This window comes from Pagrus pagrus (assembly GCF_965226575.1).
Source record: "Pagrus pagrus genome assembly, chromosome: 9".
NCBI classification, from domain to species: domain Eukaryota; kingdom Metazoa; phylum Chordata; class Actinopteri; order Spariformes; family Sparidae; genus Pagrus; species Pagrus pagrus.
In genome coordinates this window covers 6,407,516-6,423,387 of record NC_140193.1, presented here as the reverse complement: position 1 = coordinate 6,423,387, position 15,872 = coordinate 6,407,516, and the positions used below count along the sequence as shown (strand labels likewise).

At 40.3% G+C, this 15,872-nt stretch overlaps 2 protein-coding genes across 6 annotated transcripts in view; both read left to right on the top strand.

The window, feature by feature from the left end:
• The first annotated feature begins 1,209 nt into the window (after nt 1-1,209).
• Nucleotides 1,210-4,873, top strand: LOC311262699 (C-X-C chemokine receptor type 2-like). The gene is made up of 2 exons (XM_084362297.1): nt 1,210-1,232; nt 3,089-4,873. The coding sequence occupies exons 1-2, from the start codon at nt 1,226-1,228 to the stop codon at nt 4,168-4,170; spliced, it is 1,089 nt and encodes a 362-aa protein (XP_084218423.1). The 5' UTR covers nt 1,210-1,225; the 3' UTR covers nt 4,171-4,873.
• Nucleotides 4,874-7,287: 2,414 nt separating this feature from the next.
• The window catches only part of spegb (striated muscle enriched protein kinase b), a 38,263-nt gene continuing 29,678 nt past the window's right edge, over nt 7,288-15,872 (top strand). For all 5 annotated transcript variants that reach the window (XM_084362850.1, XM_084362848.1, XM_084362849.1 and 2 more), the window contains exon 1: nt 7,288-8,342. In XM_084362850.1, coding sequence (XP_084218976.1) covers nt 7,925-8,342 — 418 coding nt within the window. In that variant the 5' untranslated portion in view covers nt 7,288-7,924. The remainder of the gene's footprint in view (nt 8,343-15,872) is intronic.

The following is a 15,872-nucleotide window of genomic DNA, read 5'->3' as shown; positions in this document are numbered from 1 at the left end:
TTTTTGTATACAAAGGAATCTGTTAGACGAAATATAACAGCTCTCTGTCGTTCGAGCATAAAAGTGTCACATTTTTTTATTTCAAAGGCGAGATGAAAGTGGCCATCTGTCATGTTTTATCTGCCCCTTGAGCTACATGAAATTTAAAAGTTTCTGTCCAAAGTTTACAAATAGCAAACACCAGTTATCTTTATTTTTTCTCTCCCACGGGGCTCAGACCCATATGTACAAAACATGTTGTTGTAATTCCTCTTAAAATAAAAAAAACTGCAGCACTTGTGACACTGGAAGTTGAAACACATGAGAAGTGCGGCAGGAAATGTGATGCTAGTCGCTCATGTGTCAACACAGATGCATGTCATGAGCCGGGAACTTCCTCTCAGCAGCGGTCAAACAGATAACACAGTATCATCATGAGGCTGAGGGTATTTTAAATTTCACTGCAGGTTGATATCGGCCCAGATGCGAGTCTCAGCCTGTTGCCCCATCAGTTTTTGTGGGTTCTAATCTTTAAATTAACAAATAACCCAGTTTTTTCTTATGTTTTATACATTTCTTTTCATATAAATGTCTTACAGGGCATCAGATAAACAAGATGCGAGTAGAACATCTTGATCATTCATCCCGTGTTTATTTTGAATCAACAAACCTCACATGAACTAATGGTTTCTCTTTCGACTTTGCATACAGTGTGACAGCATATCTCATGACATCGGTGATTCAGGCATATTGTGGCTTGGGTTTGTTTATGGGGAAGTGGTTTAGGGACAACAACACAGTGACTACCGAAAATAGTCTGATATATTAAAAATCATCCCTGACATAAATAGAAAAGAAATGCAGTGAGTTAAATATGTTGTACGGATAAAAAAAGAAAGGGAAAAATGTCTAAAGAGAAGCTTGGCGAAACATTTTTATTGAAAAGGTAGTCATTGAAAATAAAGAATACAATAATTAGTTAGTGTACAACATCTACAGAAACATGACACTGATGAGCTGAAACACAACTTTCTTTTTTAAAAGGTGTGATATATTTTCTTTAATGTGTTTAAAATCATATCTTCCCTTTTTTAACTGGCAGAGAAAATCAAAGTATGTGTCCATGACGACAAACAGGAAAATGGGCTCTGCTGTGAGGGTGATGGGAGGGGTCTGGACCAATACATAGCGTTGTTGCTTGTCAGTTTGTGACATAGTCAGTGCCTCCTACAGAGAAGAGACCACAATGACTGGTGAGTAGTTTCATCCCTTAGAAAAATAACTTGCATTACAAATTATTGATATTGATTGAAACAACGAGAAGAGACAGATTAAAAAAATTCTGATGGAAAGTCTAAATAAAAATGTATGTCTTTTTTTTTAATTTTAGCTCCAGTTTCCTAAAAAAAAACAGTAAAAAATGTTTAATATTTTCATGTTATTTATTCCAGGATATGTTGACAACACTGTGCAGCACATTAGTTTGTGTTTCACTATAGAGATGTTGTGACAACCTTTGTATGTATATCTGTTGTCAGGGCGTCTGCAGGTCCTTAAAAAGTCTTAAAATGTAAAATTCAACGTTATATGTACGAGGCCTTAAGAGTTGTTCAGTAGTCTTAAATTTTAATTTGTGAGGTCTGAAATTATATCTAATTTTAAGCTGTTCTGCATGGAAGTCCATATTTCAGATTTTACAGATCTTAACCTGAACCTACCACTACTTTTGTACTTTATACAAAATGTGGATTATTCAACTCTAACAACTATATACCTACATAAATCCGACAGTTATGGACAGATCAGAGTTTCCCCCCGAGATCCTGATGTTAACAGGTGATTTCTCCAGATCTAGGTCACAGGTAATCAGGAGCTATTGGGCGCACCTGTGATGTTCTCCCTCAGCTGGCTGCAATCAGTCAGCTGGGAGTCTATATAAAGAGGTTGCAGTTCCCCTGCTCAGCTGGTTGTGTGTTTTCAGGGAGTCAACACCATCAGTTGGCTTTCTGTGTTTTCTGCTTGGGGTGAAAATCTGAGTTGAGTGTTTGAGATTTATTACTTTTGGCCAGTTTCTATAAATAATGTCAGTGACTCCCACTTCACCTTTGGTAGAGTCAGTGGGTGGCCGTGGGTTTTATTCCCACCGCCACCTTTTAGACACCAAGGCACCAGTTTGGTTTGACCCTTTTGTGATTCGTGCAGTGCCTTGTTAGTTTCCCTTGTTAGTTGTCCTTCAGGTTTTGTGTTCTGGGGAAACGTAACATCTGGGATATTGAAATAAACCTGTTTTGCAAGTATTTTGGTTGGTCGCTTTTTGCATCGTGGAATAATTTTGTTTACTGCAAAAAACATGGAGTTCACATCGGATTCATTTATTGAGAATCCTACTCAGGAGACGCTCGACTCATGTAAAAAAAGCAGATCAAATGCAAATTGCACGGCAGTTTGGCATTGCAGTGACATCAGGAAGTAGGAAAAGATGCAATAAAACAGTCGGTGGTCACTGGTTTGTTGGAAAAACAGATCCTCACTGATGTCTTCTGAACCCAAATCAGAAAGTGTGGGTGAGGAGGGTGACAGTGTTTCCCAACCTGTGACCACCTTGTCCTTCAGGTTTTGTGTTCTGGGGAAACGTAACACTAACTATACAGTTTACTACTTATACCTCCATATGATACAATTTTGATATTATACGATGCGAAACAAACTTTTTTGTCACTTTATACTGAAATTCATTTGGCATCCTCCACAAGAAGTTCACACTCAGGTTAGACATACAGTTACACATGTGACACACACAGTCGTGACCATGAAACATGTTGCATGATATCCTCAGATTCAGATCCAGATCCTATTTAGCAACACACTGATTTTGGTTTAGCAACAGTCTAGTAAGGTATAAAATAACATCCAGGATGTTGAAATGGGCTCTAAATTACCCATCGCAGAGCAGAAGCTCTCCATTTAAAACAACTGAATGGGCCTTAAAAATAATTCAATCTAAGTTTCTGAGACCTGCAGACACCCTGTTATGTTATGTTATGTTATGGTTTATAATAGCTACATGTATTTTGTATGATTAAAATGTTGTTTCACTTGCTGTCCTCAGATCCAAACTCATCTGCTTTTGTCTTAGACTTCGGCTCCATCTACGACGAGCTCAACTTGTCTTATAATTACAATTACACCGACTTCGTCGTCAACGAAGACACGAAGCCCTGCAACCCCTTCACCGTCCCAGATGCAGTGATGGTCGTTGTCTGCATCTTTTACATCCTCATCTTTCTGTTGGCGATTCCTGGAAATCTAATCGTGGGGCTGGTGATCGGCCTCAGCAAGCAGGCGCTGCCTCCCTCCGACCTCTACCTCCTCAACCTGGCGGTCGCAGACCTCCTGCTGGCCCTCACGCTCCCGTTCTGGGCCACCTCTGTTATGAAGGGTTGGGTGTTTGGAGACGCCATGTGCAAAATTGTCACCATCCTCCAAGAGCTGAGCTTCTACTCTAGCATCCTCTTCCTGACTTGCATTAGTATGGATCGTTACATGGTGATCGTGCGAGCTATGGAGGCCCGCAAGGCCAACCGACAGGCGTTCAGCTGGGGAGTTTGTGCCGGTGTCTGGGGTGTTGGAGCAATTCTGTCTCTGCCAGGGTTTTTTAATTCTACCCAACGTTCTCTAAACTCCAGCCAGTGGGTGTGCGACGAACAGTACGATCCCAGCAAGGCCGACATATGGCGGCTGGCCACCAGAATTTTTCGCCACACTTTGGGTTTTCTTATCCCCTTGGCCATCATGCTGCCCTGCTACGGCGTAACCATCAGGCGCCTCCTTCGTATCCGCGGGGGGTTTCAGCGGCAACGAGCCATGAGAGTGATTGTGTTCGTGGTCGTCGCCTTCCTGCTTTGCTGGACGCCGTACCACATGGCGGTGATGACAGACACGTTTTTCAGGTCAAAGATGGTGCCGTATCAGTGCCCGGCGAGGATGGCGGTGGATCAGGTCATGTTGGCCACCCAGAGCCTGGGCCTGCTGCACAGCTGCGTCAACCCGGTGCTGTACGCCTTCGTAGGAGAGAAGTTCAGGAGGAGGCTGTTCCAGATTTTGAGGAAGGCGGGCATCATGGGGAGGACATCTGTGTCGAGAAGCAGCAGGTCGTCGCTGTCGTCAGAAATCACTTCCACTTTCATGTGAGGACGCCACAGAGACACTTGGAACTGTTCAGATGAATCGATCACATCAGTGTATTTTACTGCAAATGAGTAGTTTTGATACTTTTTATCACAGCTTGTATTTTTTTCATATTTTTTTTTACTTTTTCAAACTCAACCAATAGAAAACAATTTATTTTTGCTAATTCTGTAAATATGTTTTCATGCCTTTGTCTATTTTTGCTCCTTATTTAACTTGAATTTTGGATCCAATTGAAAGTCATGCTGCTTTTAAAATAAGCTGTAAACATCCGTAGTGATTCCCGTCGAGTCACCTCGCTTTCTTCAGACGTGAAGTTCTGAGGAAACTGTGCAAAAACATGTTTGCCAAGTTTTAATTTCAAGTGTGTGTTAATACTGTGTCACAACATCAAGACAATACATCCGCTGATCAACACCTTGAGATGAACGCTCTGGAAAAAAAAAAGCTACAACTGGACTTTGATTATCAAAATATTTTTCTATGATTCAAATTTTCAAACTTCCTTCAAGGTCCTTTGAGAGAACTCAGGGTGTAACATGAAACTATCCTGTTTAGTTTTGTGTTTTATGTGTTGTAATATCTGTAAGACTGTCAGTTTGATGTTTATGTATATTTAGCTAAAGACAGCAGGGTGTCATCGGCGTGCCAAACAGTTTGCATTGTGTTAAGTTGCAATTGTCATTAAAGTTTTATTTTAAACATGCACCGCTCTGTGTCTCTGATCAATAAAACACCACAAAAAGCTTTTACATTTGCCATAAACAGCTGATAGAAGACAGGACTTCCCTCTGACTAATCCAGCAAGTAGTGTTTTTCTTTTTTTTACGTCCCCATCCACAGCAGCTCGAAATAGAAGATATGACTCCAGCAGCAACAATACAGAAATCGTTGGAGGTCAGGAGGTATTCTGCCTCTGTAAAGAAGAAAATTGCTTTAACAACAGTGCTGTAAAGTGATTTCTGGGAAGTGCAGCTGACAGACAAAGCTGCCTGTGAGAAAAGCAGAAGAAGAAAATGTTAGTGAAAGATTAGATTGCCACATTAAATCAGCGTTTTCATGGTTGATTGAGGTTTTAATGCGTCTGGAATGAAGATAAGACTTTTGTGCTCTTAGATAATCAATTCAGCACGAACATGACATTATTACATTTTACAGGCTGCAACAACTACTACTAATGTTACCATCGCCACTGCTACCAATTATAACAAACTGACATTTACTGTAGAGGCTAATGTTAGCTTAAGGTTGGCTGCTGTATCTGACTCTCTGACAACTGGATATTGTGTTTGTCACCTTGAATCTGCTAATGAAAGATAGAGATGAAGCTAGTAGACTGATAAGTTATGTGCTTTTCTTCTAAGGTAAGTCTTATTTAAAGCATTAAACTATATCATTCAGGTCCCACATGTTGGACTTACTGTTGTTTCAGGCCACCGTAGCTAACGATAGGCAGCTAGCTAATTTGTTGAGAATGTGTTGTTACCAGGGATGTTATAATTAGGTTGTTACAGCTAGCGTTAACTGTTAGAAACAACATGCTAGCTGTGTGTAGCAACACCAGAAGTTCACATTATAATATTATATACTTGTGTTTGAGCTATTACGAGTGACTTTATGAATTTATTTGACTGTTTGTTGGGAAGGAGCTTTTTTTTGCTTGTGGTGGTGGTGCTTTGATAAGTTAGCTAATGTTAGTAGGCTAGATAAATCCATTTTAAATACCCAGTTGTTTAGTTTTCACACAGTAAATTCTTATTTACAACGTTGAACTTTTGATATCTAGTAGAGTAAGTCCTGTGCTCTTCTTTCAGGAATTATTTCACAACTTTAAACCACTTCATTCAGGTCCTGTACGTTTAACTAAAAACTTCTTAAAGCAACTTCAGCTAACATTAGACATTAATTAGAAACATATAAGCAGTGTATGTGAGGCAATACTTTATATTCACAACCTCAAATCAGGTACCAAACGTTGGAATTACTATTGTTTCAAGCAAGTTTAGCTAACGTTAGGCACCTAGCTAATTTGTTGAGAATTTGTGGCAACAGCTTGCGTTAGCATTTAACTGTTAGAAACAATACGTAAGCAGTGTGTGTGTAGCAACACTTTACCTTCACCTTTTAATATTTTAATTTGTATTTGAGCTATTACAAGTGACTTTATTCATGTATTCGCTTGTGGTTTTTGGGGGTATTTTTTGCTTCACATTTGTCTTTCAATCAAACTGTTATGTTGATTTGATTGTTAGCTTATAGGCTAGTTAGGTTAATTTTACATTTTCAGTTCTTTGGTTTCGTTTGTTTTTTCTTACCTTGCAAGTTTTATTTTACACTATTGAACTGCTTGATTCTGGTCTTGTATAATGGACTTGGTCCATAATCCTTATAACAGTTTGCTAGCAGTAGCCTATATGTGTAGTAAGTAGCTATTTAGCTGTAATGTTAAGTTAGAAGTTGTAATTGCATTTTAAATTGTATTGATGAGCTATGACAGGTGATTGGACTACTTATTGATGGTGTTGTCAAATTTGTGCCAATGTTATAATTATATGCATTTTTTTGCCATTTATTAAGGCACTGATAGTAGGATAGCATAACTCATGCTAACTTACTACTTAATCACCAATTTCCAGTGAATGTACTTCATCATACTTCCTGTATTCAGTCTACGAGACCGCCTCAACTTTGTCAGTAAATATAGAAGATACTTAAAATATCCATTATAGGGCCACAGCTGCTAGTTGGCAGTGTTAATGCAGTGATAGTATTTTCTTTTTCATGATATTTGACCACCTCAACACAATCGGGAAAACCCACGTCAGCCTCTACATTTGACCTACAAATTAAATATCTGCCCCGTACAGACCACGCCCTCCTCAGTGCCAAGTGTTGCACCATCTCACATGTGCTACTGACCTCAGGTTGGCTAAAAATGACGAGGGGGGCGGGAGCCTAGCGGTGAGTGGGCAGACGGATCACCATGCAGCTGTCATTGTAGGACTTTCTGGTCTCTGACTGTCATTTCCCCCTCCGGACTGACTGGCAAGAGGTAGGGGGAGAATCATGAGTAGGGTGATTTAGCTCATGGGACAAGAGTGGGAGGGGGGGGACACTGTGCAACTTGCTGGACGGGACTTGATGCTTGCATTCAAAAAAGAAAGCCAAGACAGATCTGAAGGCCGCTGGGAATAAAGAGGAAACTCACTGAAGATTTACACACCTCTTGTTCTGCGGAGAAGTTACGAGAAGTTGCAAGCTTATTGGGAAATGGTTACGAGAGGCTGAAAAGTTCATCAGGAAAAGGAAAAAGGGAAAAAGCCAGGCCGTCACTTCCAAGAGACAAGTTAAGGGAGCTGTTAATGCAACATGATCCAGTGGGTCTTGCCCTAAAAATACCTCTGGGCAGGAGAGTGGAAGCTATCTCTATCTGCATAAGTACCTGGTAATCAACTATTTCTTTTTCTTCTTCGGACAACAACTAAGATCAGAGAACAGCAGTTTGAGGAGAATGAACCCATGGCAGTTATGTTTCTATTTTAATTTGCCCTCCTAAGTAAATGAAAGTTGTAGATGTTAAATTCAAAATGTGAGAATCTTCTTGACATTAATTTACATGTGAAGCCCGCTAATAAACTCTTAATGCCCCGACTGGATTTTGATCTAGAGAGGGCCTAGACTTAGTTAATTAGTTATAGTTATAATCCACATCCACAGTTACAGAATCCATTGAAGGATCTACCAGACCAGCTCAATCATGAGAAAGGCCGAGGTGCAAATGACCCTTAAAAAAGGGGCAGATGAAGCAGGGGCACCCCCGAGCCCCATCATCCCCTCAAAGCGGTCCAAAGCGAACCCCGAGCAAGTCGTCCCGGACCCTCGAGGACCCGGTTATCCCACCCAAACACCGCCTGTTTTTATCCGCAAAATGAGGAACGCTGCCGTGGGGACCGGCTGCGACATCCGTCTCAAAGTAACTGTGGCTGGAGACCCCCAGCCTTCTTTATACTGGTACCACAACGACGACCTCCTCAACATGGAGAACCAGGAGTACGGAGGACTCTGGATTAGGGATTGCAAACCCAGTGATGCTGGCCTCTACACCTGCATCGCCAACAACCACCTGGGAGAGGCACGGAGCAGCGCCGTACTGGCTGTCTTGGATCTTGGTGAAGGTAATACTCATGAGGAACAACTAAAGCATGACATTTAAATCAAAGTACTAAATAACTCATTCCTCTAATGCACCATTTTTTTATTGTCATGCTGACTGTTATCATGAGGTTTTAATTTCCTTGGAAATTACCCAGCAAGCCACAGTCATTCAAGAGGCCCGGCCGCCTGACTAGCAAGCACCAAGTAGAAATGTGAGCCTGTTTTACTTCCTGTTCCATTGAATGCAACATAAAATGACTAAAATCTCAACCAGGACACAAAATACAATCATTTCTATTATTTCAGCATTCATTTAGGCTGTTATAAGGCTCAATTGTTATTGTCTTTGTCTGATCTTTAGCTTTTTCTTTTGACTTGTGTTCCCCAGTTGTTTGAAAAAGACAAATGAAAAAGGATCTCATTAAGTTTCTCTGTCACTGCCCCCCAAAAAGCACAAACACACATTTACACCAATGAACATTGTTGTTTTTACATCCAAAGCCAAATACTCTCTTGTCCTTTTTCTCTATCAATGCCATTTAAATGTTTCTTTGCTACATACAATTAGAGTGAACTAGAGAGAGCTAAATATTACATGCAGTTGATTAATTTCACTAAGGCACATAAAGATAAGAGAGTCGTTATTGCTAATGCCTCATTTGGGGTTGGTTTCCCCACAACTGTTTCCCAAGGCAGCTGTAACGGGTCACAAAGGCAACAAGGATAAGCATCAGCTGGTACTGTACAAAGACATCAGTGTCAATACTGGGTGATTGCAGTAGTTCGAATTGTATATACTGTTTTATATACTTTAGTTGGATTGAATTCATCCCTCTGTTGTGGAAAAGGATAAAAAGATGCATAATTTCTGAAAGATGTTTTTCTGAAGCAAGGTGAGGTTTATCTTTCACGGGGAGCTCAGAGGAGGCCCTGGATATTTTGCAAACATAGACACTGATGCTCTTGAAAGTCCCTCAGCCCGTTAGCTAAATGTTTTCTGCTCTTGGAGATCCAAAATTTGAAAAAAGGTATTTTTGTGTTTGTTGTGGGTATCGCTGTTTGGGTATTAGCATATGAAGAGAAAGTTGAATTGATTCCCGTCACTGAAAACGATTCATTATTTACTTTTGACAAATTCAAAAGTGCACTTGGGCTTTGAGTGTTTCACAGATTCCTCAATGTCAAAGCGAGGATGCTCAGAAGTATCTTTTTTTTCTGTGAAATCCAACAAAAAAAGCTCTTTGGATGCATCTAGTGACCTCCAGCACTGATCTAAATTCAGCTCACCTGAGTGCTTCGACCACCTCGGCTGCTTTGAAAAATGACATTACCAGCTTCACAAATATGCCCTTCGTATATCAGCTCGAGTACTTTGTCATTGTTCTGCAGCGCTCGGCCTGACAGCGTAGCTGAGACTCATTCTTCAATTTATTTCTGCCTTTTTCCTGCTGAGAGAGGAAATGTGAGCATGGATTTGCATGCGCCAAGATGTCAAGACTCATCGCCGCTGAATACCCTTCAATCAGTTGAGCATGAGTAAAGGTCTGGCAAACGATAGCATTTTGTGATGACGCAGAATATAAAAGCACAGGGGTGCTTACATAACCTGCTTAGTTCACTGTGCTCACTTAAATCTGGGTACTAAAAGAACGGTGATGTCTGCAGACCGTACAACACGATGACAAGGAGTCCTTTTTAGTGTGGGCAGCAAGATTTCACAGCGTATTACATTTTTCCTTTGCTGAATAAATAGTGGATGTTTGGACGGAGGCCACATAAAAAGATGCACCGTCAAACATGACGTTACAACCCCGTCTGATGAGATTATGAAAAAGATGCTGACAACAAAACATGCTTGAGTCGCCGCATTAGTGTGATTCTTGGGAAAGAAACTCTGAGACTGAGCTTTTCTACTAAACTTTACTATAAATCAATGGGACCGACTTTGTCAGGAATCAACAGATTAGAAAATGAAGATAAGAGGCCTACAATATCAATATAGTCATTATTTTTAATCTATCGTTTCCAGTGTTCACAGTTTGATCACTGCGTCACCTCAATAATGTTTTGCATGCTTCTCATCAGGGGAGGCACCATATTTGGAAACACGGTACAATAGAGAAGTGGGTATTTCACCACAGCCCTGTGATACAGTATCGCAGTAATGATGCTACACTGAGGATATTACAAAAAAAAACAAAACAAGGTGGTTGCGTGTGAACAGGCAACAACAAGAGTCATCTAGATTCCCACAGATCTGTTTTGTGTTGTGGCACATTGTTTTATTTCTACGCAACATGTAGGTCATGCAGTATCAACGGCAGCTTTTAAAGGTTTTAAACCAGCTCTCAGTCCAAAAGTTTTCCTTTGACTCTCCATTTTAACCTTCAGTTTGATTCAGCTCTCGACTGCTTTGCCATGTGCGTAGTCTCCAGCTGTCCCATCACTCAATGATACTGCCCGAACCCTTTCTCTCTCTCTCCCTCTTTGAAAATGTCTCTCTGGACCGCCCCCCTCGTCCACCAGCTCTGCCTAGTTATTTATACAGAGGAATGTGCCAGGCCTTAGATTTTTGTGATGTTAGCAGGCCAACGTCTCTCCTGTTACATAGGAAGACATCACTGCTAATTTTAGCCTGGCCCTGTATGACTTTTTTCCCCCTCAACTAATCAGGCAAAAGGGCCAATTTAATTTCCAGAATCTCTAGTAATTAAGGATGCTTGACGTACGTTGTGATGTCATGATCCACGTCGATGTCTCTGTCCTCTTGTGCTGCGTTTGATTGTGTGGTCAGTCCATTATTCATTAATTCAAGATAGTTAATCAGCAGATTAACAGAAAAAGGTAAAAAAAAAAAAGGTTCATTCAAAAATAATAAAAGTAAAGATTCATGAAGATGTTAAAACTCAAAAACTTTAAATATACATTAATAGATTTCTTGGCCATGTGTCGGCAGTGAAATATGAGCATTGTATGAAGTTGTGTTGAAGCTAATTGACTAATAGTTGCTACTTCCTGTTCATGCATCTCAGCAGACACAGACCAACAAGTGTTTTTTCCCGGGGCGCCTTTTTTTTAGCTCTGTTTTAGTCTCCACCAACTACTACTCCCCAAAATAACTGGCGCTTTAGCATGTAAATGCTCCACTATGCTAACCTGCTACTTGCTAATTTTATCTATCTGCTGTTTGTCGCTTGTAAGGTAGCGTACAGTACGTTTAACAGATTTTTTTACCCCATGAAAATAGGTGATTGCTGCAGCTGAAAACAATGCAGATGGGGGAGTACATCAAAATAGTAATGCCGTGACCATAAAACACAAAACAAAGAGCTTAAAGATGCTAAAAGGGTCATTTTTGGGCTTTTCACTCCGAGTGACACCTTGAAATATTGATTATTGCAGCTTTAAACCAGCTTTAACTAATCGTTTTTGCTGAAGTGCAAACGAGCTATAAATAAAAGCCTGAGACATAATCACATTTTTAGTTGATATGGCTAACTTGTCAGCAAACAGTCGCCTCTTAACACATCCGGCTGGTGCAGGGCAACATTAAACTCTCATGTGGAGTTATGTCTGGAGGTCTCTGGAGGTTGAAGAGGTTGGTGAGACTGAACCAAACAGTAAGCTGGAGGCTGTGAAAACGAAACAGTTACTTTAAAAATGCTAAAAAGCTGCAGCTAATGGAGCTGCAGATATGGGTGATTAGCAACAGCTTAGCAGCTGACAGTTATTTCATTTAAAAAGATATATTGCCTGTTTAAAGCTTGCAGAGTAATTATACTGTTTGGAGAGACATAATACTGGGAACTTTAGATGTCGCTTCTGAGCGTGACGATGGCGTCTTTCCAGGGTGTTTGGATAGTTTCCTTGTGCTCCATGTTGTCTTCCTCCTGGTCCATGAATGTGAGTGAACAGGTGGAGCTGCAGTTACACTGTGGAAATCCCCTACTCCGCCATGTCGCTCTAATAAATAGCTTTAATAGTACGTCAACAAATCAATGTTGTCTAACGGATGAGACGTCCTGAAAGGTAACTACGGGGTTTATTAGAGCTGTTGAATGACTTTGTGATTCTGACAGAACAGTCCTCTACTCAGTTACTTGGTTTTTGAGGGATTTCTAGTTCTCATGTTCACATTCAGTAGAATATAATATAAAATGTGTAACAGCTCATGAAAGATAAAGGAGGACAGAGCGATGAGTAAAAGCGGTTCTGTCCAAGGTCTTAAATTATTAAGCCTCTTGAGAAAAGTAACCATCTTGCACAGTGTAGAGTGAAATGAAACTGAGCTCATACATCACCAGTATGTTAGAAAAATCTGGCCTTTTGTCATGTTGCATTATGTCAAACCTGTGCAGCCTATGTAGTTCTGCTACGTAGAAAATAATGTTATCTTACATATAAAAGTGAACAACAGCAAAACCTCGTTTGCAGAAAATTGCAAAACATCAGGTCAGCTGCACAAAGTCTCTTGGTTGCAGTTTTCCTGGTTTGGTATTTTGTCTTCTGTAAAGTGCAAGAAATACTTCTTTGTAATGAGTAAAATGCATAAACTATTGCAACAATATACAGTAAGGCAAAGAATTTTAATTGTCCATATATCAAAATAAAGGGGAAAAAAACATAAAAACCAATCGTATCTTGTTTTATTCACTTTAGTTGAAAATAGTTCAATGTGGAATCACATAATTGTACAGTTTTGGCTGCTGTAATTAAAAAAATCTGCTACCCAGCAACAAAAATGTCCCCGGCGCATTTCCAAGATGAGCGTAAATGTTAATTAACACTTGATTGTCTTCCACAAAGTCAGGATTCTGCCAGTGTGGTGAGGTAATTTCACTTATGGTTTATTTTTCTGGACTAGAATATTGAAACTAGGCAAAAAAAAAAGAGAGGAAAGAACAAATCACTTCTGACTTTAGATTAAAGAAAATTATGTAAAGGTGCAGTAAGTGATTCTGGAGAATCGCTCCTGGGTCATCAAGGTCTAGGAATGAGACTAAACACTCTCCAGAATCACTTAATGCAACTTTAAACAAGTTGATTTTCACTTCAGTAGTGTGACATTATCTTTCAAAACTACTTTTTCTTTTTTTAATTACTTTTTTGGCCACTTGGGGGCAGAAAAACTCCACAGTGTGCTGATAAACACATACAGCTTCCACATTACCATCGTCTAAAGTCGTAACGGCACACCAAACACTTTTCATGACAAATTAATCCACAGGCTGTAAAATCAAAACAAAGCTCAATCCGCCAAATTTAAAATCTCCCTACAGCTGACAGGAACTTCTAATATTAGGTTTCGTTTAGCGTAACTTGCTAATACAGGATTACAGGTGCGATATTTAGCGTTTTGGCATCAATAAGTCATTCGAACCAACCATAAAATAAGAAGAAAAGCTGGATGGACTGTCAGCCTCTGCGTTCATTGTGTTTCACCAGCAGTGTTGAAGATTACACGTTGTGAAATATCACCACAACACACACATTATTATCCTGAAACAGGTTATTAATCCAGCTCATAGCCTTTTGCCAAAGCACGCTGCAGCTAAAACACTGTTATTTTTGTCACAAAGACTTGAGGATCATGACGGATATCCCCTTTGTTGATTTCATATCTGAAAAAACAGAAAAGGTCCACAAAGTGCAGCTGCCAAGGAAACAAAGAGGCACTCTCTGTGACCTGAGATTACATAAGCAACAGAGCGTGTAATTAAACCTGTAGGTATTTACACATTTTATGCACAATACACAGTTGTAGCTGCACTGATCAGACGTTGAGTACGTATCGATGTAGCTTCATGTATAACGCTGTGAGTAACATAGTGCCTTTTTTAGCATAGGTTTATTTATACCTATTTACTGAAGGTGTGTGTGTGAGCGAACTCTCAGCATGCTCACGGTGTTATTTGGTCCTGAGCACTGTGTGATGCTATGTGAATTGAAATGTCATTCCTAAGCGCATCTATTTCTGAGTGCCGATTTATACTAGGTGGTGAAATGAAATGTGTAAGCAGTAATGCCTTTTTCTTTTTTTTGCCTCAGGGCGAAAGAAGTCTTATACATACTGAGTCATTCAAAATGTACCACGTTTATGGACTACTCGGCAGTTAATACACCAAATGCATCATGTACAATAACACAACAGCTACATTATCTTTTTTAAGAGTGCAGCAGTGAGAGCAGCAATCAAATCCATCATATCCCCTGGAAACAGGATTGCTTTGTGTTGTCAGTCTTAAGCAGGCAGTAACACGTTTTTTTTTTTTTTTGCTGTGAGAGCTCAATCGAGTGCTCGAGCAATGCAGAGGAGTGAGGAGCTCCCCGTTAGCTGTTGCAGCGATTCTCCCCGTTCTCTGCCGACAGCACAACATCGGCTCATTACACCAGTTGAAGAATAAGACACAGACACATGGGGAGGAAGGAAAAAATGAAAAATGTCATCCAATGCTGTGGAACACTGATCTCAAGAGGGCTGGATCACTCCCACTGGTTTTTCTGCCTATCGGTGTGCACTGCCTGTAGGGTGGAACACAGCGGGGGAAGATGCTCACACTGTCGCTGGCTATTGTGCGGACAGAGGGGCTCCCTCAGAGTGGATGATATGCATTCAACAGACATTCGCACCTGCGGACGGAGGTTTATGCTCTGTGCTTTTACAGTAATGGATTTCTCCCAGAAGAAGTGCTGACACTCTGAGGTGCAACTTGTTATGTAATGGACCAAAGTGCCTTCTTTCTCTTTGCATTTGATTGAGAAGCTTTTTACTTGCATGTCAGCAGACTTACAGTATATATATATGTAACAAGTTGGAATCTTTGACATCCAAGTGAGAGATTACTTGCCGATGCTGAGCTTTGTAGGAAACGTCCTGATTTAGGCGTGTAGTAATGGCTCGGAGGTACCCCCGGTGTATCTCGGGGAATACCCTGCCGCTGAATGTAAGCCAAGACAAAAAATACCTGTCGGGGACATACCAACAGTGGCCATGAAAAAAATCCAGACCAAAGAGAGAATCAGGCAAGTGTTATTTCATGTTATCTTTATCAAATATCTATTGATTCAACTATTTATTGTATGCCCGAACGTAGAAGATTGTACGACTGGCTACCAGAGTGTTTTCTCACCTGACAGTGCAAGATGCAACGACCAGTGACATCTTTAATCAAGCAGGAAACAAGATTATAAACAGTGTTGTTATGGAATATAGTCACCTTGGCCAACAGACACCAAACTCGAGGCATTGCTGTCGCTTTCGAACAAACTTCAAAGATTTGCAGAAGACTTTCAGAGTTTCACTAAAACGCTGATATATTGTAATGTTTCTAAGATGTTGCTCGTTAGGGTGGGGGGGGGGACATTTTTTGTGAATCTCAAATTGGCACAATTGAAAATAGGTTTTGTCTTTAAACCATCTTGTTGTTTCTATTTTTATTTATTGTATTTATTTTCTCTTACGTCACAACAAAGAGTGCAAAAACTGAGACATTGAGGTAGTAAATCTGAATCCCATTTTGGAAGATGTAACTCGAGCGAGGTTGCAGTGA